The sequence below is a fragment of the Ostrinia furnacalis genome, unplaced genomic scaffold (genome assembly GCF_004193835.3).
Source record: "Ostrinia furnacalis isolate ACB-3 unplaced genomic scaffold, ASM419383v2 OfSCF1785, whole genome shotgun sequence".
In the NCBI taxonomy this organism is placed as follows: domain Eukaryota; kingdom Metazoa; phylum Arthropoda; class Insecta; order Lepidoptera; family Crambidae; genus Ostrinia; species Ostrinia furnacalis.
In genome coordinates, this window is record NW_021132024.1 from 203,658 (window position 1) to 230,535 (window position 26,878).

General features: G+C 38.3%; 1 protein-coding gene across 2 annotated transcripts; it reads right to left on the bottom strand.

Moving 5' to 3' along the window:
• LOC114353703 (organic cation transporter protein) lies at positions 1-26,454 on the bottom strand. 2 transcript variants are annotated; one of them, XR_003655949.1, is made up of 8 exons: positions 12,484-12,685; positions 8,271-8,371; positions 5,661-5,815; positions 4,806-5,435; positions 4,430-4,611; positions 3,640-3,756; positions 869-1,255; positions 1-615 (listed from the first exon to the last, which is right to left on the bottom strand). XR_003655949.1 is itself a non-coding variant. In XM_028305778.1 (8 exons), the coding sequence occupies exons 1-8, from the start codon at positions 26,428-26,430 to the stop codon at positions 3,140-3,142; spliced, it is 1,638 nt and encodes a 545-aa protein (XP_028161579.1). In that variant the 5' UTR covers positions 26,431-26,454; the 3' UTR covers positions 2,208-3,139. The 2 variants fall into 2 exon arrangements, 1 of the variants encoding a protein (XP_028161579.1); XM_028305778.1 differs by lacking the exons at positions 1-615; positions 869-1,255; positions 12,484-12,685 and adding exons at positions 2,208-3,205; positions 15,550-15,751; positions 26,246-26,454.
• Positions 26,455-26,878: the final 424 nt, after the last annotated feature.

The window sequence follows — 26,878 nt, forward strand, 5'->3', positions numbered from 1 at the left end:
TTAAATATGGAAGTTTATTTACAGAATCACAACATTACATTGATACACAACAATAAAATAAAACATTTACATTAAATACGCTGCAATACTGCTTTACTATGGAACATTTGTACCAACCTAACTGTAAAGTAATGTATAAGAATAATAAACTATGTCTACTACATTAATATTTAATATTATAGTATAATAGTACCTGTAAACACGGAATGTAATACACATGTAGGTATGTCATAATGAATTCTTCTAGTCTACATTTATAGCGAGTGTCTCTTGTAGAAACAGTGTCAATCTAGCTTCATATTTCTTTCAATCTGAATATTACAAACAAATAATCTTGAATATTGCCTGAAAGGATATGTACTCCACATATAAAATTATTTCAATACTGCTGTGTTACTTTATTTCATAAGCAGTGAGTTCCTCTCTCGAGTCAACATTTAGAATCCTTTTACGGAATGAAGGCTCTAGTCACCAATGGCACTATCAGATACTTTAAAATTACATAATCTGCATAATTCAAGGCTACTGTCTCTTGAAACTTTAAATGCAATGTTTTAAGTAGTTTTGTATATAGAAAAGGAACTCCGGCATGAATTCTAGTAGAATTATTTTACACTAGCTTTCCGCCCGCGGCTTCGCCCGCGTGGAATTTTGTCTGTCACAGAAAAACTTTATCGCGCGCGTCCCTGTTTCGAAAACCGGGATAAAAACTATCCTATGTTCTTTCCCGGGACTCAAACTATCTCTATGCCAAATTTCATCAAAATCGGTTGCGAGGTTTAAGCGGGAAAGCGTAACAGACAGACAGACAGACAGACAGACAGACAGACAGACAGAGTTACTTTCGCATTTATAATATTAGTTGGGATTATAACTTATCAATCACAATTAAAATATTTAAAGAGATAGGTACAGAATAGACAAACAATGAGTAATAAACAAATAGAGGCTGATAATGATAAAGCCACAATATTAAATCGAATTTACGTATAATAAATAATAACAATAATGTATTTATAAAAAAATCATGGTCATTTGCTTTTACCTAAAGTTACTTAAATCTAAACTGGTAAATAATCAGAAACCTGACATCGCGGTAACAACGAACTGTGACATAAATGGATTTACAAGAATAACTTAAAAACCATAGCAATAAGTGTATTGAGGCTCATTTATGAGAGTCCTGCATCTAGCTTCTAGAATTCATCTGAATATCCTCGTTGGGTGGCGCCTTCTGCGCCAGCTGCTCGGCCTCCTGTGGAAATGGTATTTAATTACAGATTTTAACTCTATAAACTTTAACTACTTAGTTCAGTAAAATGACGTGTGATATTGTAGGCAGCTTTAACAAACTAACGTAAAGTGCACGTTTGAATGAGTAAGAGCTCTTACACACGAGCAGCACATTGACGACAGCAAAAGCGACCGCAGTCGCCGTCACTTGTCGGCAGCTAGCCGTCGACGTGCCCGCAGCAAGCTGTCGACACGTCGACGTCTGCCGCCGACGTGTCGACAGCTTGCTGCGACGACCGTGTCGGCGTACGTCTTTGTACAGGAGCCAGTTGAAAATGAATTTCATTGAAGAAACACTGTTGTTGCTTTTACTCCGTCGTCGACGACGAAAGAGAAAGAACCGGTCATTGTGGGTTTAAGAAATGTTATTGAATAGAGAATGAGACTACACACACGCCATTTTTTAATGTTTTATTATGGTAGCCTTCTAAATTCGAGTTAATTGTTTTTGACAGCACTATTTTTTTAGCAATTCCGAATCAATTTGTTCGGAACTCATTATGTGTGCGTGTAAGCTCCTGGACTTCTGACAGTTGACCTTTAAAATGGCGGAGGCAGCTAGCTGTCGCCACCTGCCGGCGGCAGCCGCGAACGCGTCGACAGCACGGCGGCGGCATGTCGACAGCTAGCCGGCGCCTTCTGACGTCAACTGCAGTTACATGCGTCGACAGCAAATTGCTGACCCTCGNAGTGCGTTGGAATTAGCGTGGTAAGTCGAATAAGTTCTATGTAATTACGCTGTTAGTATTTACCCCTGTTAAAACCAGCCCCAGTCTCCCCTACAGCATTTTTTTTTATCAAAATTTATAATTGATTTGACTTTAATGTTAAATTAGGATTTAAAAATAAAGATAAATTCACAAATATACTTTTCAAATAGTGGTAATTCAAAAGATAGATGAATAAAAATAAAATACGATTAAATATGTAAGTTTATTTACAGAATCACAACATTAAATTGATACACAACAATAAAATAAAGCATTTACATTAAATACGCTGCAATACTGCTATACTATGGAACATTTGTACCAACCTAATTGTAAAGTAATGTATAACAATAATAAACTATGTCAACAACATTTAATATTTAATATTATAGTATAATAGTACCTGTAAACACGGAATGTAATACACATGAGTGTATGTATATCATAATGAATTCTTCTAGTCTACATGTATAGCGAGTGTCTCTTGTAGGAACAGTGTCAATCTAGCTTCATGTTTCTTTCAATCTGAATATTACAAACAAATGATCTTGAATATTGCCTGAAAGGCTACTCTATAAAATTATTTCAATACTGCTGCATCAATATAATACATAAGCAGTGAGTTCCTCACTCGAATCAACATTCAGAATCCTTTTATGGAATGAATGCTCTAGTCACCAATGGCACTATCAAATACTTTAAAATCATACAAATGGGCATAATTCAAGGCTGCTGTCTGTTGAAACTTTAAATGCAATGTTTTAAGTAGTTTTGTATATAGAAAAGGAACTCCGGCATGTATTTTAGCATGTTATAATTATTTTACATTATACCTATTCAATCACAATTCAAATATTTTAAAGAGATAGGTACAGAATAGACAAACAATTAGTAATAAACAAATAGAGGCCGATAATGCCACAATAATAAATAGAATTTACGTATAATAATAACAATAATGTCTTAATAAAAAAATCATGGTCATTTGCTTTTACCTAAGGGTACTTATATCTTAGATTGGTAATTAGAAACCTGACATCGCGGTAACAACGAACTGTGACATAAGTGGATTTACAGGAATAACTCAAAAACCATAGCAATAAGTGTATTGAGGCTTGTTTATGAGTGTCCTGCAGTTAGCTTCTAGAATTCATCTGAATATCCTCGTTGGGTGGCGCCTTCTGCGCCAGCTGCTCGGCCTCCTGTGGAAATGGTATTTAATTACAGTTTTTAACTCTTTATACTTTAACTACTTAGTTCAGTAAAATGACGTGTGATATTGTAGGCAGCTTTAACAAACTAACGTAAAGTGCACGTTTGAATGAGTAAGGTCATTCGTATCCTGCGATTGCGCTCTGCACACAAGTCAACATGCGTAAATGTGGTGGTCTAAAGCCTGGTCCGTGAGCACGTAGAATTTTGTCCAATGACCCCAAGCTACCCATCCTTATCGCTCGCGCGTAATTATATTGCTGTCGCGACTGTGCGACGGGCGTCCGCAGTGAGTGTGCGAGCGCAACAGCAACATAATTACGCGCGAGCGATAAGGATGGGTAGCTTGGGGTCATTGGACAAAATTCTACGTGGTCACGGACCAGGCTTTAGCTAATACTCGTAGTACGGTATTGGCTCGTACCTGGATGGTGTCCGGCAGGCGCGTGTTGAGCGTCTCGGGCGTGGTGAGCATGAGCGCGCCGGCCACCAGCGCCGTGGCGCCGAACAGCACCGACGGCAGCCACTCCACGTAGATGGCCTGCAAGAAGGCGCACACAAATTATCATGAATGCCAGACGATCCAGATAATAAATACCAACTTAGTATCTAAAGCAGTGGTTCTTAACCTTTAAGTCATGAGGGACCATTTTACCAAATTTCTATCTTGTCAGGGACCACCTCATAATCGGTCAAAACCAGTTTGCCTGTAAAAATCAGTTAAAAGTGGTTTTAACCAAGGTGTGCAAGTGCACTTTGTGGACCACTTGGAATGTCTCCAGGGACCACCAGTGGTCCGCGGACCACCGGTTAAGAACCACTGATCTAAAGGATTGATACGAAAATGAATCTGCTGTACCAAAATGCGCGCCTACCATCAAAGACCTAGCAACGAGTGTCATACTCGTACCAGAAATATACATCTCATACCTCTAGCATGAACAACTTTCGTCTTCAAATCGTTTTATTCGACAAAACTCTACACTCAACCTTCGAATTAAATTAAACGCTAATGTGACAATTTTGATTCTCAAAATAAGTTTCGTGCGACCAATAATTATCTCATACTAAGTTCACTTTACGACACGTTCACAAGGGCGCAGTTGTAGTTTTCGTACTCAATCTTTTGGTGGCGATTCGAATACGCAAACGATTCAAACTCGAAAGTTTTTCGTGCTAGCCGTACTGGACACACCTGGGCAGCTAGAACTTACCAAGAGCGGCATCTGCGGCGCGAGGATGGAGCCGACGCGGCCCACCATGGAGCAGAAGCCGAGCAGCGAGTGGCGCGCGTGCGTCGGGAACAGCTCCGACGTGTACATGTAGATGCCGCTGAACGCCTGCGTGATGGCGATCTTGCCCAGCAGGTACAGCAGCGTCGCCAGCCAGGAAAGGTCTGAAGAACATTGTGAAAAATCATTCAATAATGATAAAATTTTACGTCCGATCAAGTTGCGTTAACAAANTCAACAAAACACGACACGATAGGTATACTATCATAGTGTCAAAGTGAACAAAGCGTTTTGAGTAAAATGAATTCTAAGGCGGGTTTAAAGATGATGAAACATTAAAATTAGTTTCAGATCTTACCTTTAGGAACAAATGTTATGGCAACACAAGCAAACCCGCACACTACGTATGCGGCCAACAGTGTCCGCTTTCTGCCGATGCGGTCCAGCACCAGCGCGTTGGTGACCACCGCGATCACCTCCACGCTCACCACCAGCATGTAGTTGGTGTACTTGTCCCCGGCCAGCGACACCGAGTTGATGGCCAGCCCGTAGAACACGAACGTGCAAGTGATCCACCACCACGAGCAGATAGCTAAGCGAGTCATTATGATCGGCGAACGCAGCACTTGCATCCACAGCCCTTGCTCATTCTTCGCTTCAAGCTTCTCCTCTATGGGCTTAGTCTTTTCTTCTGTGAGCTGCTTCATAGTTTCATCTGATAACGTCACATTGTTGGTCTTAGCTGCTTTCATAATAATTTCAACTGCCTCATCTTTTCTTCCTTTTGATAATAGCCATCGAATACTTTCTGGGAGGAGGTAAATGTACAGAAGGAATAATAAAGATGGTGGATAGACGACCAGGATGAATGTTCGCCAGTAGGTGAAAGTCTTGGCGAGCATTGCGAAGCTGAGGCCTCCCAACACCAACATAATTCCGAGGAACGCCGTCGTCAGCACTCGCTTGTCTTGTCCAAGTAATTCGATGGCTGAAAAAAAAAGTTGTTGTTTAGTTGTGGCGCTTGCTTTTGGTAGTCTCTATTAATATTAATTAATAGACATGTTAGAGATCCGAGGTTTAACATTGAAAACATTGACTAAGTAATTCATATCATGTGGATAAAAAATAATATTATTACACGAAAGAATCCTGTAGGACTACGGACTACTAGTAGAAACGAAACCAATATGTATATTCCAACGATAAAACTTACTTAAAATGTAAGCAGCCGGGAAGGCACTGGCACCGGCCACGGTTTCCAGGAACTCGACGATGACGTACATCTCGTAGGAGATGGAGAAGGCCTTCAGCGAGCCGATGGCGCCCACCAGCGTGCAGCTCAGGATCAGCGCCTTCTTGCGGCCCCATCTGGAACGCGGTGACAAGGATTTAAAGATAACACCAATTGAAAGACGTCCCTAGACGTCTTGTACTCAGAAAAGTTGGGCCCCCAACCACTTGGGCTAGATAGAGGGCTGATTTTTTTTTATCCACAACGAGGAAGCTCTTGGCCTGTATCACACCTGATGGTAAGTGATGCTCAGGCCGAAGGTGGAAGCGAGCTTCACCCGGAATCCTCGACCACGGAGAAACTGGCTATCTTACCTCTAACTGCCGGAACACAACAATGCTGTTAACATTGTTGTTATGGCGACAGACTTAGGTAATATGGTGGCCAGGCGGACTTAGAACAAGCCCTACCACCAACCAAACCGAACAGAAAAATCTGCCCCCACTGGGAATCGAACCCGGGACCTCTGCGTCTGAAGCAGGTGGTGTTACCACTAGACCACAGAGGCGGTTATTTATTTATCTGAACTAATAATTTGATCCTTTTGTAGGCTTAATTTTTTTACCGATGGAATAAAACGAATATGGTTGGTTATATCCTAAGGTTAAATCCTGTTTATATTTCGCAATATATTTTAAATCTTGAGCGACTAGCTACGAACTGGATGGCAATCACTTTGGCCTATCATATGTAGCATTGAATCACGAATACTTAATTTGCTCACCTGTCGGATATGTACCCAAAGATGGGCAGCGAGACCAGCATGCCGATGTTGTGGATGGTGCCCACCAGAGTGCGCTTCCAGTCCTGGCAGGCGAGATTAAACTGGAATGGAAAATTGTTTCGTTATTAGAATATTTATTACAACATGTAAAATTGAGGAGTACCTAATATATTTGGGACTATTACTTAAAATTAAAATTCTCTATGGTTTTAAAAACAAGGGTAGAGATTTTCTATCCCCATGGTAACGTTTAACTAAAAGCTACATAAAGATTGCGAATCACATTTTAGAAAATACGAAGTTTTTGCTAAACGAATCGTACAATATCACAATGTACCTAAGTGGACCTTTTAACCACAATTTTTAAAATAACATAATAGTCCAATTAACGAGCAGTGTTAGGCAAATTCAAGATCTCCAGTTGCAAAAAAATATTTTTTGTCTGTATCACCACTGTGGCATCTGTAAATAAACCAAGGGTGCGCGCGCGCTGCGTGAACACCTACTGACGCGGAACCAGGGCTGTCACACATTCAGTTTAATTTCATACTAAACAATAAAGACACGAAGCAAAGCATACGAGTAGGTGCTACGAAAAAGCTTCGAGAAAAGCTTGCTATGAGTTAGTCAACATTGGATCCGCAATTTTTAAACTCAGACACTATGTTCTTCTGAACACGCCTTCAATAATTGTCTAAGAATCAATCAAATAAGTATAAAATGAGTCGATCAAATAATTGAGTTGTCAACCCTCACCATCAACAATAAGAGCACCGGGCCGTAGCGCAGTCATTGCTGAATTGCACAATCATTCGCTTGCGATTGTGGACTCAACCGGAATTAAACTGGGATCGATTTAGAAATGTATGTGTTACTCATTTGTATCGTAAATAAAGAAATACAAAGTATACCAAAACTAGGTAAAAGTTACAAGTATACTTTTTCCGGTTTTTAAGCAATACTATGCACGACTGTTTTTGAAACGTGTTAGCTGATCGGCCCACTCCCGCGCAGCGACCGGTGGTCACGCGTTGATGCAACCAATGTCACGGCAAACCATAGCGCTCGCCGCGACCGCATTATTGAATCTACCCATAAAATACCTACTTTATTGCATTAGAATACAAATAAACTTTTATTTTCGTTTAGCAAATTGCTAAAACGGTGGCGAACTTATTATATTAGACGTAACGCTTTTTATGACCCCAACCAACACACGAGTCGATGGCGACAGAAACGACGCAGAAACCCGTCAGGTATTTTAGACCGCAAACATCGCGTGAAAGGACTCTTGTGTCTTGTCCTCTTATCGTAAGTCGGCCATTCTCAGATGAGCTAGTTTTTGCGTGTCCGGGCTGTTAAATCGTTAAAAATGACAAAATAGAGACATGCAAGTATTTTTATATGTTACTTAACAATCCTATCCAGGTGTGCATTAAATCATAGGCCTTTATTTTAAGTATTTGTGTCTAAATTAATTTCACGAACCTCTGTTCCCTAATTACCGTTACGCGTCCGCACACCGACTTAATGTTAAAAGTTGGCTGTAATTTTTATGTCGTAAAGATTTAGTTTACTCCATTCAACATTTTAAAGAGTATAAAAGATTGTCTTATGCATAGCAAAATATCTATTCAATAGAATCATTCTGTNGTTTCCGAGCCATAAGTTATCACTGGTAGGTAACACACAAAATCCTGTTTATATTTCGCAATATATATTTTAAAATATTGAGCGACTAGCTACGAACTGGATGGCAATCACATTGGCCTATGTAGCATTAAATTACGAATACTTAATCTGCTCACCTGTCGGATATGTACCCAAAGATAGGCAGCGAGACCAGCATGCCGATGTTGTGGATGGTGCCCACCAGAGTGCGCTTCCAGTCCTGGCAGGCGAGATTAAACTGGAATGGAAAATTGTTTCGTTATTAGAATAATAAAATACAACATGTAAAATTGATGAGTAATATATTCGGGACTATTACTTAAAATTAAAATTCTCTATGGTTTTAAAAACAAGGGTAGAGATTTTCTATCCCCATGGTAACGTTTAACCAAAAGCTACATAAAGATTGCGAATCACATTTCAGAAAATACGCAGTTTTTGCTAAAAGAATCGTACAATATCACAATGTACCTAAGTGGACCTTTTAACCACAATTTTTAAAATAACATAATAGTCCAATTAACGAGCACTGTTAGGCAAATTCAAGATCCCCAGTTGCAAAAAAATAGTTTTTGTCTGTATCACCACTGTGGCATCTGTAAATAAACCAAGGGTGCGCGCGCGCTGCGTGAACACCTACTGACGCGGAACCAGGGCTGTCACACATTCAGTTTAATTTCATACTAAACGGTGAAGGCACGAAGCAAAGCATACGAGTAGTTGCTACTGAAAAGCTTCGAGAAAAGCTTCCAGAAAAGCTTGCCTTGAGTTAGTCAACATTGTATCCGCAATTTTTAGACGTTACGATATATTAAGCACTTTCCATAGGTGTTGGTTAGATATAACTCAGACACTATGTTCTTCTGAACACGCCTTTAATAATTGTCTAAGCTAAGAATCAATCAAATATAAATAAAATGAGTCGATCAAATAATCGAATTTTCAACTGTCAACCCTCACCATCAACAATAAGAGCACCGGGCCGTAGCGCAGTCATTGCTGAATTGCACAATCATTCGCTTGCGATTGTGGACTCAACCGGAATCGAACTGGGATCGATTTAGGAATGTATGTGTTACTCATTTGTATCGTAAATAAAGCAATACAAAGTATACTAAACCTAGGTAAAAGTTACAAGTAATACTATTTCCGATTTTTAAGCAATACTATGCACGACTGTTTTTGAAGCGTGTTAGTTTTAGTCCTCGCCGTCTGATCGGCCCACTACCGCGCAGCGACCGGTGGTCACGCGTTGATGCAACCAATGTCACGGCAAACCATAGCGCTCGCCGCGACCGCATTATTGAATCTACTCATAAAATACCTACTTTATTGCACTAGAATACAAATAAACTTTTATTTTCGTTTAGAAAATTGCTAAAACGGTGGCGAACTTATATTAGACGTAACGCTGTTAATGACCAACTACCAACCACTGTGTGAAATACTTTTGACATCATTTTATAATTTCTTAAGTTGATGGCGACAAAAACGACGCAGAAACCCGTTAGGTATTTTAAAGCACTCTTGTGTCTTGCCCTCTTATCGTACATCACACCTAATACAAAGACACAAATAAAACAAGTCATAAAATTTTATTCTGTTCTGTCTGTATTAATAAATCTAAAATACAGATATAAAATACTTTCACATTCTATGACGGCAATTGTGAATAATTTCTTAAATATTACACACTAGCGGCCGCCCGCGACTTCGTACGCGTGGATCCCGTTTTACCCCCTTCATCTATCTTACGCGGTTTTAATGTGTTAAACCTCCAATAAAGAATCTAATATTTATTTGACTTTATCAATTCAACGAATTATATTTAAGGCGTTATTCCTAGTTATAACTTTTATAAGTAGTTATGTAGAGTCATCACATGAATTCCGAATCTCTTTGATGTTAACGATGAAGTAGGTATACAACGAATGTAGGTATTTGCTTTTGCGGAATTCAAGTTATTATTTTGTGCAATCAACTTAAAAACGAGTTAGTCTTGGCCTTTTACAGACAATTTTTCTGTTCGCCTTCGATAGCAGCGTCATTTGTATGAATGAAAACAGCGTGCGGTGCGATTGAGAGTCCATCCGCGTTGTCTCAAAACAATGAATGGCTTCTTTTCTGTTGGAGATGCGCGCCCATTCATAGCGGCGCGGACGTGTGCTGCCACACGTTTGCGATGAGACCGCTACAATCCAGTGGGATAAAGAAAAAAAATGGTCATTCCCGAATATTGTTCAAATAAGTGACCTCGCAAATTTTCCATTTACCAAAAAAGACCCTATGATAACAGTCAAGTGACAAAACCCAAGTAAACAAAAGATCATTAATTGTTTAATAAACATACACGAGGTAAAATCCTCATTCAGCAAATAATTCAAGAGCAAAAAGTTGCGGCTGTTTTGTTTGACTGAATGCTATTAGGATTCGGTTTTCCCATATTCATTTGCGTACATAATTCTAGGAAGAATTAGAAGTTTGCTATCTTCAAGAAAAACAAATGACACTACAAAGTGGGTACCAATATTTGGTGTTGTAAAAACAGAGAAACGGAACTTGATCACGATCGTCTTTATATGTAAGAGTTTCTAGTGCTCATCCATAGACATGTTATGTAAACTAGTTCAAAACAAAACCGAGAAAAACAAGGACTGACCAGACTTAGTTCCAAAAAACATAGTAGGTACTTAGACAAAAACTCTTAGATTCTGCAACACATAGGTATTTTAAATATAGCCTAGCTAGACAGTCATGTCATCAAGTCCGTCGGGCTATTTACGTATCGAACTGTATTTATGCATTAATAATCACTTTGTAACCATAGTGTGCGCATTGTCCTTCCGGTGACCTGTCATGCCATGTTACTTCCGGTCTAGCGCGTATAACTTCTCTATATTTCCTGACCTTTACCTTTGAAACCTGTATCCTCTGCATATTTTATCACGCGAAATATTCTAACCCTTTCGGACCGTTCCAATACAATTGTGCGGGTTACAAAATCGAGATTATCTCATTAGTTTTACATCGGAAGTGGATGGGCCGAGTATCGTACGATTGTGCGAGATGCGCTCTTTCACTTCCCGTGCAAATTTTGTACGAAGCGCAGTTGGTGAGCAGGTTACAACCTGTACAGTTCATGACTGATTGCGCTCCCCGACTTGGCGAAAGAAAGTACATACTATGGTTTTATTTTTTAATTGTAGTAATATACAAGTTATTGATTAGACAAATAGTTAAAAATAGCATCTTTTTGTGATAACAGTGACTACTTGTAAGCAAAGGCTTTGGCGTAACGGCTTAACGAACTTTACTGACACAATTGTATCGACGTGGGCCCTACAATACCTTATGCGTATTTTAAGTTTCTCGTAATTATTAATTTTGCATGGTTTCCGCACCATGTTTCCGATTTTTAACGACGCTACTATGGCAGAGATGCTCAATGCATCTGGGGATGAGAGCGATGACAACGACAAAAGCTAGTTTCGAATACTTCAGATGAACTACTCCTCTTCTTCTGATGAAGGCTCAGACATTCATGACGATACATACCTCTGAGTATGCAAGCGGTATAGCAGACGAAGCCCTTCAATCGTCAACATCTTCCAGGAGATGCTGTTCATGATCCAGGAGATATTAAAACTCCATAGGAATATTTCGAGCGCTATATTTACTGTTGAGCTCATGGAACAGCTGGTTTTGCCCACAAATCAATATTAAATAGCAAATACTGGTATAAAAATTAAACCTGTTTATTCCTTACTGGTTATAAATACGTTTTTCGGAATACATGCCATTGATAAAATTTCCAAAACCCTTACAATTTTGACCCTCACAATTGTACGTAGGAAGTGAAGGGCCCCGTTTGATACAATTGTTGGTATATGAATTTTCCAAGATGGCGGCGGAAAATCTGGAAAATTATAGCTAGCAGATTCGTAATCTGCGGCCCCAAATTACCTAAAATTCATGTTCAAAATTACAAATTTCTTTCTAGTTTAAGCGCGGGTCCGAAAGGGCTAATGCATACGAGAAAAATGTCAGTGAAGCTAAAAATACATTGTTGCTTGGAAAAACCGATGCAATAATGGCATTGTTATTAAAATATAACAAAAATACTGTAATTTTTACAATAACAATAATGATTAACATATTAATGTATTGTAATGTTAATTATAATGTAATGTCAGTGTAGTGTCCACTACAGATATAATATCCTACTAATATTATAAATGCGAAAGTTTGGATGTCTGGTATGTGCAAAATTATCTAGTAAGACACTGCGTGGTTTTACTTTCCACATAAGTATTGAAATAATTAACATAAAAAAGGATTTCGATTATTTACCTCAGCCACTATAGTGTCTTTCGAGCCATACACCCAGTGGTGACAAGGCTGCAGCTCGTCGCTGAAGGCGTCCTTTGCGCAGGAGTCGGGCTCGGGCAGCGCTCGCCGCGAGCAACGCTGCTCGCGAGCGCCGCTCGGGAGCGCCAGCCACGCCGGGCTGTACTCCGTCGCGTTGGCCGCCTCGCATTCGGGGATCAGGCACCTGTAAAACGTCCAACACAGGTTCAATGCCTATGTCGTGTCGGGTGTCGATGCTTGAACGTAAACGGTCCCGCGCTGCCGTGCTAGCTTTTGCCAAAAAATGGAGTTACTGCTATCAGCAAACTCCATTTAAAAACTATAATGAGCCCTATTTCAGATGAGCTGAGAGGACTTTTTTAACAGCAAAATATTGGAGTTACTGCCGATATCGCTAGCACGGCAGCGCGGTTGATGATAGATTCATAAAGTAGTTCATCCTGGAAAAAAATAACCAAAATACCTAACTTAAAAAGAATAGATAACGTTTCATCAATCCGATGCGTTGTGTTTAATAGCGAGTCATAAGTTAATGTGATTTCAATACCAATGGTTTAAGCTGCTCTTAAACTGGTGATTTAATTATCAACGAACGCACCAAGCTTTTACCTTACATGACACGATTGACACAGAGTTTTGCAATTGGCGTTGAATTCTAAGTTTCTTTCAACACTTCTTATCAACACTTGCTAAATCTAAATATTTATATAAATCGAAGGTGACTGACTGACTGACTGACAGTCTATTGACAGTATAGTGATCTATCAATGCACAGCCCAAACCACTGGACGGATCGGGCTGAAATTAGGCATGCAGGGTGATGTTATGACGTAGGCATCCGCTAAGAAAGGATTTTACGAAACTCCACCCCTAAAGAGGTAAAACGGGATCCACAAGTACGAAGTCGCGGGCGGCCGCTAGTGCTTCATAAAGGCCCTCTAACCTCTTTAGCCACTTACAGGGCTATAAAATACTTATAAACAACCGTTTTAAACTAAAAAAAATACAATTACAATTATTATTACATACTCGTATTTAGCATGAATGATTGCGCATTAAAATGGGTGAAAACGATGTCAATACTACCTTTCATTCAAATTTTATGTATTATTCACATGTAAAACGAAGGGTAAATTTGAAGATTACTTAATGGAATTATTGCAATAAGCACATTTTTTTCTAATATCTGCTAAAGATATAATATAACACGAATATAATTGGAATATAATACGTGACTTGCGACATATTCTATGGGTATTATCTTTAATAGTGCAGTAGTCTGCATCTCGACCATAATATTGAATCCAAAGCAACGTTCAAGCAAACTATTGTTGATTGTTCTCATCTAAAAGACATGTTAGGTGAACAAAAAGCGACGGTTTTATTCCAAATTATATACATGTCATTTTGTTGTTATTGAACTCTACAAGTGGACACTCAGGGGTGACAATCTTCATCTAATAAAATACTAGTTATTTGGTAGAGATGCAAACAAGTGTTGAACTAACTGATACGAGCTAAAAACCACCATGACGAACATTCTCTTTAGGCTCTTAGAAAACATAATATTTCATATGAAAAAGCAAAGTAAAAAATTAACGTTTTCAATCATTCTTTTCCTGTTCATCAAACAACATCGATGAATGTTTAAGCAACTAGATACATTACCTACTTATAATGTTTCTTTAAAATGTTGGCCCAAAAGTTCAATTTTGATTTTATTACAAGTAGATTGACACTCCCATGTCAGTTTCAGCTGGAGACGCATCCTTAAGTGTAATGACTAGTTTCCTGGGCATCAGCAACAATGGAGATGCAATTAGATTGTACGCCATTAGCCGGACACGTGGCCAGTTCATGGTTAAACAAACGTAGAACTTGCGATTTGCAGTAAACAATACGAGATGTTCTTAAATTTAGCCCTAACTTATAAGCTTAAACACTTTTCTAACAAGTCTCTCTTGTTGGCGACAGATCTGGTAACACCGGTGCTGGGTGTTACCAGACGGTGTTAGCCATCTTGTTTTTCTGCATACTTTTTCGATACGATAGTTTTCTGTTACACGTGATCTAGAATAAATTTGGTTTAAAGTTATAAGCATTTCATTTCTGTAGCTAACACTACTCTTGTGCTTCAAAGGAAGAAATCTCGATGAACCTCATTTCGACAGAAACACAATATCGTGCACCGCCGCGCAGTATCATTGGCGGCGTTACTTTTAAGTCTTCCGACCTAGGTCGTTTAATCACGTTGTTAATTTTTCAAAATCTGTTGTAGAAAGTAACTATCACAACTGAAACTTCAGCAACGAAAAACCATGGACTCAGTTGATGATAGATTTGATTGCGGTACCCTTTGCTCGGGTTCTAGATTATTTTTTGATAGATGTGCCAAGAATCGATTAATATTATTTCTAAGCTATTCTGTAACTAACCAAATTGTGCTGATGTATATTTCGTAAACTATACCACAAAATAACTATACCTTAAAATGACTTAAAAACTGTAATTTGACATATTTATTAAATTCCAATCAGTTCCGCTGAGTGTTTGGTCGCGTCGGGAACAGGCTTCTTGGAGATATGCTATTGCATTGCGTTCATTTTTCTTGCGATTACCTTTGTTTCGATTGACGTCATTATTCGCATACATCGCTATTATTAGCACTATTATGTTTGATGGATGCAAGGTAAATACTGTTGAATGCTAGAATTAAAAACCTAAGCCAGTTATTAAAACGTCAGTGATGGAATCTTTGTGGATTTTCGCCATCTGCGTAAATCGTGGTCCATTTGACTAATAAATGCTTTTTGCCAAATTGGGAAGGTGACAAAGGTCATCCCACCAAAAACATTCTGTAAAAAACTAGCCAAGTCTCGATAGAGCTGCTTGTTTATCTCTAAAAAGTAATGAAATCTAGACAAAGTCGTGCCAAGTCTATGGTTCCTTACTGCAATTTCTTTATTATTATAGTTAGTGTTGTGTGACTTGGCCGTTGAANGCCGGGTCAGCTAGTAATTAACATAAAAAAGGATTTCAATTATTTACCTCGGCCACTATAGTGTCTTTCGAGCCATACACCCAGTGGTGACAAGGCTGCAGCTCGTCGCTGAAGGCGTCCTTTGCGCAGGAGTCGGGCTCGGGCAGCGCTCGCCGCGAGCAACGCTGCTCGCGAGCGCCGCTCGGGAGCGCCAGCCACGCCGGGCTGTACTCCGTCGCGTTGGCCGCCTCGCATTCGGGGATCAGGCACCTGTAAAACGTCCAACACAGGTTCAATGCCTATGTCGTGTTGGGTGTCAATGCTTGAACGTAAACGGTCCCGCGCTGCCGTGCTAGCTTTTGCCAAAAAATGGAGTTTGCTGATAGCAGTAACTCTATTTTTTGGCAAACCTATAATGAGATCTATTTCAGATGAGCTGAGAGGACTTTTTTAACAGCAAAATATTGGAGTTACTAAAATAATAAAATAATAAAATCTTTATTGGCAACAAAAACACTTACATGCACAAACATTGTTGCGTTAGCAACTGCATTAGTCAAGGACTGTGTCGCAGTTGCTAGCGCCCACCTCATACAGGCTGACATTGCAGACTTAAAAGTATTTTTGTTTTAATATTAGACTTAATTTTAATTTTAACTTCTATTTTATAAATTAAATAGTTAAGTTTACACATTATTTAGAAGTAGGTACCTAACTGTGAGTGTGTGTGTATAGTTCGTGCTGAGAGTGCAAGTTTCATTATGATTCGATTTCTCTAGCACGGCAGCGCAGTTGATGATAGATTCATGAAGTAGTTCATCCTGGAAAAAACAACCAAAATACCTAGTTACGAAGAATAGATAACGTTTCATCAATCCGATGCGTTGTGTTTAATAGCGAGTCATAAGTTAATGTGATTTCAATACCAATGGTTTATGCTGCTCTTAAACTGGTGATTTAATTATCAATGAACGCACCAAGCTTTTACCTTACATGACACGATTGACACAGAGTTTTGCAATTGGCGTTGAATTCTAAGTTTCTTTCAACACTTCTTATCAATACTTGCTAAATCTAAATATTTATATAAATCGAAGGTGACTGATTGACTGACATAGTGATCTATCAACGCACAGCCCAAACCACTGGACGGATCGGGCTGAAATTTGGCATGCAGGGTGATGTTATGACGTAGGCATCCGCTAAGAAAGGATTTTATGAAACTCCACCCCTAAAGGGGTAAAACGGGATCCACAAGTACGAAGTCGTGGGCGGCCGCTAGTGCTTCATAAAGGCCCTCTAACCTCTTTAGCCACTTACAGGGCTACAAAATACTTGTATGTATACAAAATATTCAGTAAAATAGAATAAGTAAGCTATTCTAAATGATAAAAACTGTGCCTACTATGGGTACCAGACAGCCGTTGTAAACTAAAAAAAAATATAATTACAATTACAATTATTATTACATACTCGTATATCATGAACTAGCTTTCCGCCCGCGGCTTCGCCCGCGTGGAATTTTGTCTGTCACAGAAAAACTTTATCGCGCGCGTCCCTGTTTCAAAAACCGGGATAAAAACTATCCTATGTTCTTTCCCGGGACTCAAACTATCTCTATGCCAAATTTCATCAAAATCGGTTGCGATGTTTAAGCGGGAAAGCGTAACAGACAGACAGACAGACAGAGTTACTTTCGCATTTAATAATATTAGTTGGGATGATTGCGCATTAAAATGGGTGAAAACGATGTCAATACTACCTTCCATTCAAATTGTATGTATTATTCAAATGTAAAACGAAGGGTAAAATTGAAGATTACTTAATTGAATTATTGCAATAAGCACATTTTTTTCTAATATCTGGTAAAGATATAACACGAATATAATTGGAATATAATACGTGACTTGCGACATATTCTATGGGTATTATCTCAGGGCAGTAGTCTGCATCTCGACCATAATATTGAATCCAAAGCAACGTTCAAGCAAACTATTGTTGATTGTTCTCATCTAAAAGACATGTTAGTTGAACAAAAAGCGACTGTTTTATTCCAAATTAGATGTCATTTTGTTGTTATTGAACTCTACAAGTGTACACTCAGGGGTGACACATCTTCCTCTAATAAAACTAGTTATTTGGTAGAGATGCAAACAAGTGTTGGACTAACTGACCACACAAAAACCACCATGACGAACATTCTCTTTAGGCTCTTAGAAAACATAATATTTCATTTGAAAAAGCAAAGTAAAAAATTATCGTTTTCAATCATTCTTTTCCTGTTCATCAAACAACATCGACGATTTTTTAAGCAACTAGATACATTACTTTTAATGTTTCTTTAAAATGTTGACCCAAAAGTTCAAATTTGATTTTATTACAAGTAGATTGACACTCCCATGTCAGTTTCAGTTGGAGTCGCATCCTTAAGTGTAATGACTGGTTTCCTGGGCATCAGCAACAATGGAGACGCAATTAGATTGTACGCCATTAGCCGGACACGTGGCCAGTTCATGGTTAAACAAACGTAGAACTTGCGTTTTGCAGTGAATGTCCTTAAATTGAGCCTTAACTTATAAGCTTAAACACTTTCCTAAAAAAAATCAAACGTAATATTAAAATAGACCTACTTGTTGGCGACAGATCTGGTAACACTGGTGCTGGGCTATGGACTCTAACCTAGCAACGGTGTTGGCCATCTTGTTTTTATACATACTTTTTCAATACGATAGTTTTCTGTTACACGTGATCTAGAATACAGTTTTGTTTAAAGTTATAAGCAATTCATTTCTGTAGCTAACACTACTCTTGTGCTTCAAAGGATGGAATCTCGATGAACTTCATTTCGGCAGAAACACAATATCGTGCACGGCGCAGTATCATTGGTGGCGTTAAAGTCTTCCGACCTAGGTCTTTTTAATCACGTTGTTATTTTTTCAAAATCTGTTGTAGAAAGTAACTACCACAACTGAAACTTCAGCAACGAAAAACCACTCAGTTGATGATAGATTTGATTGTGGTACCATTTGCTCGGGTTCTAGATTATTTTTTTGATAGATGTGCCAAGAATCGATCAATATTATTTCTAAGCTATTCTGTAACTTGACATACCTATTTATTAAATTCCAATCAGTTTCGCTGTATTTTTGGTCGCGTCGGGAACAGGCTTCTTGGAGCTATGCTATTGCATTGCGTTCATTTTTCTTGCGATTACCTTTGTTTCGATTGACGTCATTATTCGCAAACGTCGCTATTATTAGCACTATTATGTTTGAATGCAAGGTAAATACTGTTTAATGCTAGAATTAAAAACCTAAGCCAGTTATTAAAACGTCAGTGAGGGAGTCTTTGTGGATTTTCGCCAAATCACGGTCCATTTGCCTAATAAATGCTTTTTGTCATAGAAGGAAGGTGACAAAGGTCATTCGTTACTGGTTAATGTTCAAACCTAAATAGTTACGCAACGTTCACATTCATCATAATAGTTATAATGGTCGTTATTACGAATGGGTATTTCAACCTTTTTATGTTTGCAAATAGATTTCGAATACACTGTGTGGTGGGCCATCCTTTAAAATGATAATAATATTTACCTCTACCGCCTCTACCATAATGTGATTAAATGACTGCTATTTGATTTCCAAGTGTAGTTGGGCTTTAATATACCAAAACTGTGCAATCGTCACCTGTACGGGACATCCCCCGCCAGGAATATGAAGGTGGCGTTGTAGACGTCGTTCACGAGCACCACCAGCCCCACCAGCGCGAACAGCGCCAGGTGGAAGCGCCCGCGCACGCCCAGCGACCGACACGTGAGGTCGATGACCGATTCCTCCTCATCATTCACTCTTCGTGACATTTCCACTGACTCTAAGGCTCAATGTCTAATCTCGCTTTGTTACCAATCGGAATGAAGTTAAATGCTATACGATAATAATACACTACAGTAAATCAAACTTACACACACTAGAACTAACTAGTTTACACTAAAACTTAGAAAGCTTAACACGTTGTGTCCGAGTAGGCCTGCGTAGACGAGAAAAAGTAATACGAGAAATTATAACGGGTTCTGTCTGAACTAGTATTGACAGTATTGTTAAAACAGAACAAATTAATACGTTGGCTATTATTGATGTAATTGATAGAACTCTATATTTTTGTGTAATGTTTAAATAACATTTGTTTGTAATGAAAACATAAAAAGTTTCAGTTAAGCTGAGATACAGTTAAAATTTGCGTATTTTTCAATTTGTAAGCATTTATTTAAGACTCGAACCAGGCTGTGAACTCTACATGGAAAATCTCTTGATTTTTTTGTCCTACATAAAGAAGACTGTAATAAACGCCAGAATGATCAAAATAAAATTTAAATGAGTGCTCCGAGTGGCTTGCATGTTGCAGGTTCAATTATCTCCTGCGACGAGCCCAATAGGTCCCAGGACGTGCTCAAGTCCACGAATAATAGCATATTTTATATAATTCTATATTTTCCTACTTACGCCGCTAAAATTCAATTAAACGTACTTTTTGAATTCTTGGTTTCTTGCGACTGATGTTATACAAGTGTCGTCTTTGTAAGTAATTCTTGTAAACGCTACAATGTAACCTTGTTGTTGATCAAATAAATAAATAAATAAGAATACCTACGAAAGCTTATTGCGATGACTTGTAATTGTCACTTATTTGTGAATAAAGTAATAAAGTTCTATTTACTTAACAAATTATTAAAAATATGTAAAAGAAAGAGCAAAGTTATCTGCGGATTTCAACATTAAGGTCAAAACAATAATTATTGGATGATTATTATTTAAATAGATCGTTATTTAACCTAACGTTTCCAGGTTTCTCCTTATCAGGTCAACCGGGATCGAATTCATCTCCAATCGACCAGTCTGCTTCTCTGTCAATTGCAGTTTAATATCTACGTACTATTAAGAACCTTAGGTTGTAGTGACCTCGTAAATAATCAGTTTTGCGTGCCGCAGTCACACAATTTTTCACGCGTCCCACTCATTAACTGCGTGCATTTTAAAGTGGTAGCTGATATTATTAGGGACCTGACTGACATAAAGTATAAATAAAACAAATAAGTAGGTACCTAGTTATTTTTTGGAAAAGAAAATTAATACTATATCCATTTTTTTTATGCATAACAAATAACAAGGCAGGCATTTGACCACATCGCACCTGTTGTTAAGTGGGATGCAGTCTAGGATGGTACCTACGAGTACATAATACATATCTGCCCTTTTATAACGGAAACGGATGCCACTTATGACGAGCTGTTTTTGAAGATTTTAATGAATTCTAGTGAAAAAATAAAAATGAGCGTAAAATTTTATTAATATATGTAGTTGAGTCCTTGAAATGAAGCTTAAAATGAAAAAGAATCATGTACATGGCTATTGTACTAAAGGAGTTATGTAGGTACTAATGAATATTCAAGAAAATAATCGGCAATTTCATACTTTACACTCTATTATGTATACTTGAAACATTATTTATCTTAAAAAACATAAAATTCAACAGTTTTAACTAATCATTTATCTAGCGATTTTTAAATGTTTGTAGAGTTCATCAGGCTTACCTGGAAGTCTTTAAATAGACTTCGGACGCAGGTTGGCCGTAGTAAGGACAATCTGGTCTGGTGGGGATTCTTGGATGGCTTGAACATGGAGTGCAGGTGCGGTTTTGTTCCCCAGTCGATGAAGCACCTGATGTCGTGCCCTGACTCTGAGTGCCCAAGCAACTGCACTCAGGAGGATTTGATGAGTGCAACTGACAACGCCACTCTTGTGGCGGATTTTTGGGCTGACACCTGTGTAGGTTTGATGTCGACACGAAAAGAAGAAGAATCAGGCTTATCATTCGGTCCAGGATGCAGTAGTAGTGCACCAGCTTCATGGTTGGTGTTCTTTAGTTGACAGGTGGAGCAGTGATTCACTTACCTATAAGGTACATCTGCAGCCAAGAATACGTAGTTGATAGCGTACAGCGCGGCCACAAACACAGGCAGCGCCAGGAGAACATAGTTAGTGAGATGGAACCGCTTGAACTGGCCCAGCTCTTGCATGAGCCGGTCCGTGTCCACGCCGCCACTTCCAGACAAGTCCACTTCGTCTTTCTTAGACATTTTTACTAATAAATTAAACCTTGATTCGAGGAGATTGTGTTAACTTAGCGATTCAATTCAATATAATTTCAGAAGTTAACGGAGAGTTTTAGATTACGCAAAATTTACACACCGCACTCAAATTTTCAACGATATGTGATCTTAATTCACTGATTTATATTCTTGTATGTGATATATGTTCTTAAAAAAAAATAAAAGTAAAAGTCAAAATTCACAAGTTTAAATTTAACGAAAAAAGGTAGGTACCTAATATTTGGATCAGTCTTAGTATTCAAAAAATCATTTGTTGTATAACAAAGTATGTTGCTCAAGTACATTTAAAATTGTCCACGTAAAATCATATGCAGTTAAAACAATATTGATAGCGAATGCCGGATAAACCGCGCGTGTTGCGAACCGCGTGCGCGCGCGATCTGTGCGCGGGAGGGCGCGCGAGTGATGCGCCCGCGCCGAGGGTTACGGAATCGTTGCTATCAACATCTTTCTACATGAGTAGGTCTTAAGAATACAAATTACAGAGGAAACAAACTTGGGTTTTTGTTTTCACGCTTATTGTTAATTGTATCGGAAAATATCGAAAACTAAAATACAATGAAGCACATGATAAAAACCCAACAAGTAAAAAAGTATGGAAAAATTAATCAAACTAGACGCCACCAATTCCAATTTCAAGATCAAATGCTTTTTCAGTACGTTCGTAAATACGTAAGATTGTGCCATGATTCTCGGTAAATATAAAAAAATGTAGAGAAGTTTCAGCAATGTTTTAATTACGGTACAAGAGACGCACTAAATGCCATTTTATAAAGCATTCTCTTCCAGTCAACTAAAGCATAAAAACATATTTATAACTAAAGGTACTAACAGTAATTTAAAATAATGAACATGCAATTTATGCATATTAAGTTCCCTCACAAAACATCCTTTCTAAACGGCAAACAAAACATTAGGTTGAAGAACTTATTTAATTTAATATTATTTTATCATTTATGTTATTGTGAAAAAGTTTTATCGCAGTTTCTTTTGTCTTTATTAAAAGAGGTTTTATTATCATACAGTATTTAATCATACAAGTATTTAAATCAATATTATGTTTGGAATTAAAATTATTACCATTATAAAATGAATATCTTCCTTTGTTCAGTTTCATTCGTTCCTCAGCTGGATAAAGCCTTTATACCCAAGCAATTGCCTTCAATTACCAATTCCAGGTAGAAATGTCTATTTACAAAAAACAACATTATGGCACTACCTTTGGCTTGCCCTGCTTATAGTGCTTATGCTGCCCATTGCCGCTTGCCGATGAATGATTAAACTTTTGGAGTATAAATAAAACAGAATATTATTAGCATGTCAAATTCGCATCATCATAACAGCCATAGGACGTCCACCACTGAACACAGGCCTCTCCCAATGATTTCCATAATGATCGGTTGGTAGCGGCCTGCATCCAGCTCCTTCCTGCTACGTTTATAAGGTCGTCGGTCCACCTTGAGGGTGCAGAACTGATGGCCGATGCAGCAGCAAGGTTCTGGAGTGGAGGCCACGTACCAGAAAGCGCAGCGTAGGACCACAGAGTACGGCCCTCTTTTATTAACCATGGGTAGAAAGAGCGTTCAGCACACGCTATTGGGTATTTGCCCTCAGCGTTCTATGAACACTTATTTAAAACAGTATCACATTCAGATCACGTAATGCGTGTTCGAGTGGACAATAAACATTTTTATTTAACATTAAACATGTAGATAAGTAGATTTTTATTGCACGCGACACCGTACGAGGCATCATTATGATTTACCTTCCGGAAGTGGACATCATTGTGTGCTAAACACATATTGTGTAAACGACTTATTATGTTTAGACTCGTATTGATAAACCGATTTCAGTTCTGAAAATATTTCATACACACGTACCTCTAACGTATAATATACCTCTATTAGAACCCTTCATGTAACCTTTCGTATAATGACAACTACAGTTAATTTTACATCCAAAAATAATAATTTCAAAAGTACGTACCTATATCTAAACGGTAAACGTAGTCTCCGGAAAATCAACAACCTACCACCAATGTAACGTCCGAATTAAAAACAGTAATGTACAAGACTAAATTAAATTGTTTAAATAATTAAAGGTTCTGGAGACTGAATGCTGCCCCTGACCACTACTGAAGTGTTTAAGCTTTCTTGCTAAATCGAAACCCAATGATGACACAGATATTAATTTCCCTGCCTATAGTATATTATGAAAACTTGCGTATTTATAGAATGTATCAAACAAAACAACTGTAAGGTTTATTAAGCACTGTTGAGCTTACCCTGTCATTACTGATTGCTCATTTTATATTCAGCCAAGGCCCCCAGCTAACTACTGAACTACATCGTTGAGACATTTCGTCCTTATCACAAGTGGCTATTAATGACCACACATTGACAGACAACTTGCGAAACATAGAAAGGCCACCATTGAATAGCTCTCAGTGAATAGGTATATGCAAACATACAATAGATCGATTTGGACAGGTTTTCAATAGTCTATCACCAGCAATTGCCGATGGCGAAATAAGTTTGTAATTGTAATTTAGGTACTCCTATACATATAATTTTAAATTAATGACCTAAAAAATAATTATGCTACTTATTAATTTTCAACTTAAAAGACAATTTCACAGTCATTTCACTTACATCATACTATTTCGTTTTTATGTATAGCATGTAGGTAGATCTCAAATAAGATGTTTTGCTAAAAACAATTTATTATTAGCAGAAAGTCAATTGATTAGGGATGTTGGTGTTATTAATAACATGTGTTTATTTTCCGTTTTCCAGGGTCTATTATGTCGGCAAATAGATTCTCAGTGTCGAAATGTAATACAAATATTGAATTGAATGCGATATTGGCTTGTACTGTTTGTCATCGACGCCTCGTGGGATAGTTATGTTTGATTTATCTTGACAATGTGTGTCGGAACTCGCGACGTTTCCACGGCCGAACTAACAATACCTAAGTATATTTTATTGCTTATAAATAATCAATCATCGTTTTGAATTGAAGCTGCGTCTATTTAACTGCTCATTACTCGTACATTCCGAGTTTCAGATATACATATTGCTGTTTTAAGTAATCAGGCGTTCATAGGCCAGCTAGCTCTACCATCTACTTATAACAGTATCTCATACTACTCATAACAGTATTTTAAGGATAATTATATCACTGCACTGGCAATTATGTTTGTTGGTGGTTGGACCAAATATCTATCAAATAACCATAGATAAAGTTAGAAAAGCAGAGACAAACTAAACGCCTTAATCTTTTCATACAGCTTTATAAAAGTTTGACTCATTTTATTTTATTTTTTTCAGGAAAAAAAATGATTCGGTTATCGGTTTCTCCGTTATATGTATTATTTGACACATTTTTTAATATCGTTTTAATCATTTACAACTATATTTAAATTAATCTAAACCCAAAATTAATGTATAATATAAAATTAATTTATTGAGAAATGTATACCAACAACAAAACACAAAACAATCACGCATAATAAATGAAGGAGGTTTTGGTTTAAATTAATTATGTGTGTCTAATTTCATATAATTTTATTAAAAGATCAATGTGATTAATAATATGGCACACAATAACCAACGGAGATAAAATTATGTATTTTAAACACGTTCACATGTTATTTTTATGAGACTACAAAGATTTTCCTTTAAACTCGATTTACCTCAAGATGGTGCATCTGACTATATCCCTATCTTTTAATCAATTTTCCGCGATGCGTTCTCTTCCCTCGCTGCCTCTTCACCTTTGTCAGGGCACACGACAGTGATACAAATCGAATGATTTGTCCAGTTCTAGTAAGGGTTGTTGGTAGACGCAATATTTTTTACAAGCTTTATATTGACTTCACTTGTTAGTATGTGTGGGACAAATCTTGCAACTGAATTTAAGACCAGTTCTCCTCAAATGATTGACCTGTTTGGTATACTTAAGCGCAAACAGAAAAAAAGCTTGTAAAAAAGAGGAATAATTTCCATGCGCGATACAGGCTTTCGAAATTATTTGAACCTTACATACAATTATTTTTTTCGTTTTAGTACAACTGCATTTCACGATAAAGCTTGTTTTTAAAAAAGTTTATTTTTATTATAATTTTTTAGTAATTTGTCCGTGTCCTTGGTCATTTAGGATCGGTCTGTCACAAGAAGTCTTCATAGCGCGTTTAATACGCTTTGAATTCCCGCATACCTACATCGGCCGATGATTTGATCGTCTTCTAAATATGGGGACACGACCGAATCAAATCGGTATAATGTGTGTACTTTCATACTCGTTCATACTGATTAAGTCTGTAGTCTGTGAAGACTGATACATAGTCTTGTCTATTACCAAAAGTAAGTTAACACGTTAGTATTCCGAAGATGGTAGTAAATATAAGATTTTCAACTTTCGCGTTCCATTTCAACCAGACACAGGTCTTCACGCTACGTCTATTAATGAGTTACAGTCTGCTTGTGACCACGGCTGCAGCATAGCAGCCGAAACGTCAAGCTACATAATGCAACTCAATAATAAACGTCGCATTAAGACCTGTGTCTTACTATATTAGTAAATAATGAAGCGGTTACCTGTAAGGCACGTCCGCGGCCAAGAAGATGTAGGTGGTGTGCAGCAGCCCCACCTGCACGGCCGCCAGCGCCACCAGCGCGTACACCCGCAGGTGGAAGCGGCCCGCCTGCCCCAGCTGCCGCAGCACGGCGTCCGCGTCCACGCCGTAGCTGGCGCGCGCTCCCGGGCTCGCAGTCGCCGTCATCGTCGCGTCCGTCAGGCGCCAGCGTCGGCCGCGCACGGTGTGCTGACTGCTGCTGCTGGAGCGCCGCTCAGCGGACGGCGTGCCCTGAGGGCGCTGACAATGCCGTAGAAAGCCACTCGGTCATGGCCGCCCTCGGTCTATTGTACCGTCACATAGGCTGCACTCGCGCTGCAAATGAATTCATCTCGTTCACTACGAAATTGTGCAATCAACACTTTGGTGACTATGTATTGTTGAATTAAAGACATGTTTGCAAAGAAAATAACTCATCAACGATTTCCGTTGCACATCACATTACATATTTGTCGGTAGATGTGTAAATTTTGTAATTAGGCTTGTCGACTAATATAGTTAAATATACATTATTCGTAGTTACCTAATTAATTTTTATAGCGCTCTGTGGCTGTAATGGCACAGTGTCTCACGTACTTGTATATGGATACAAAAT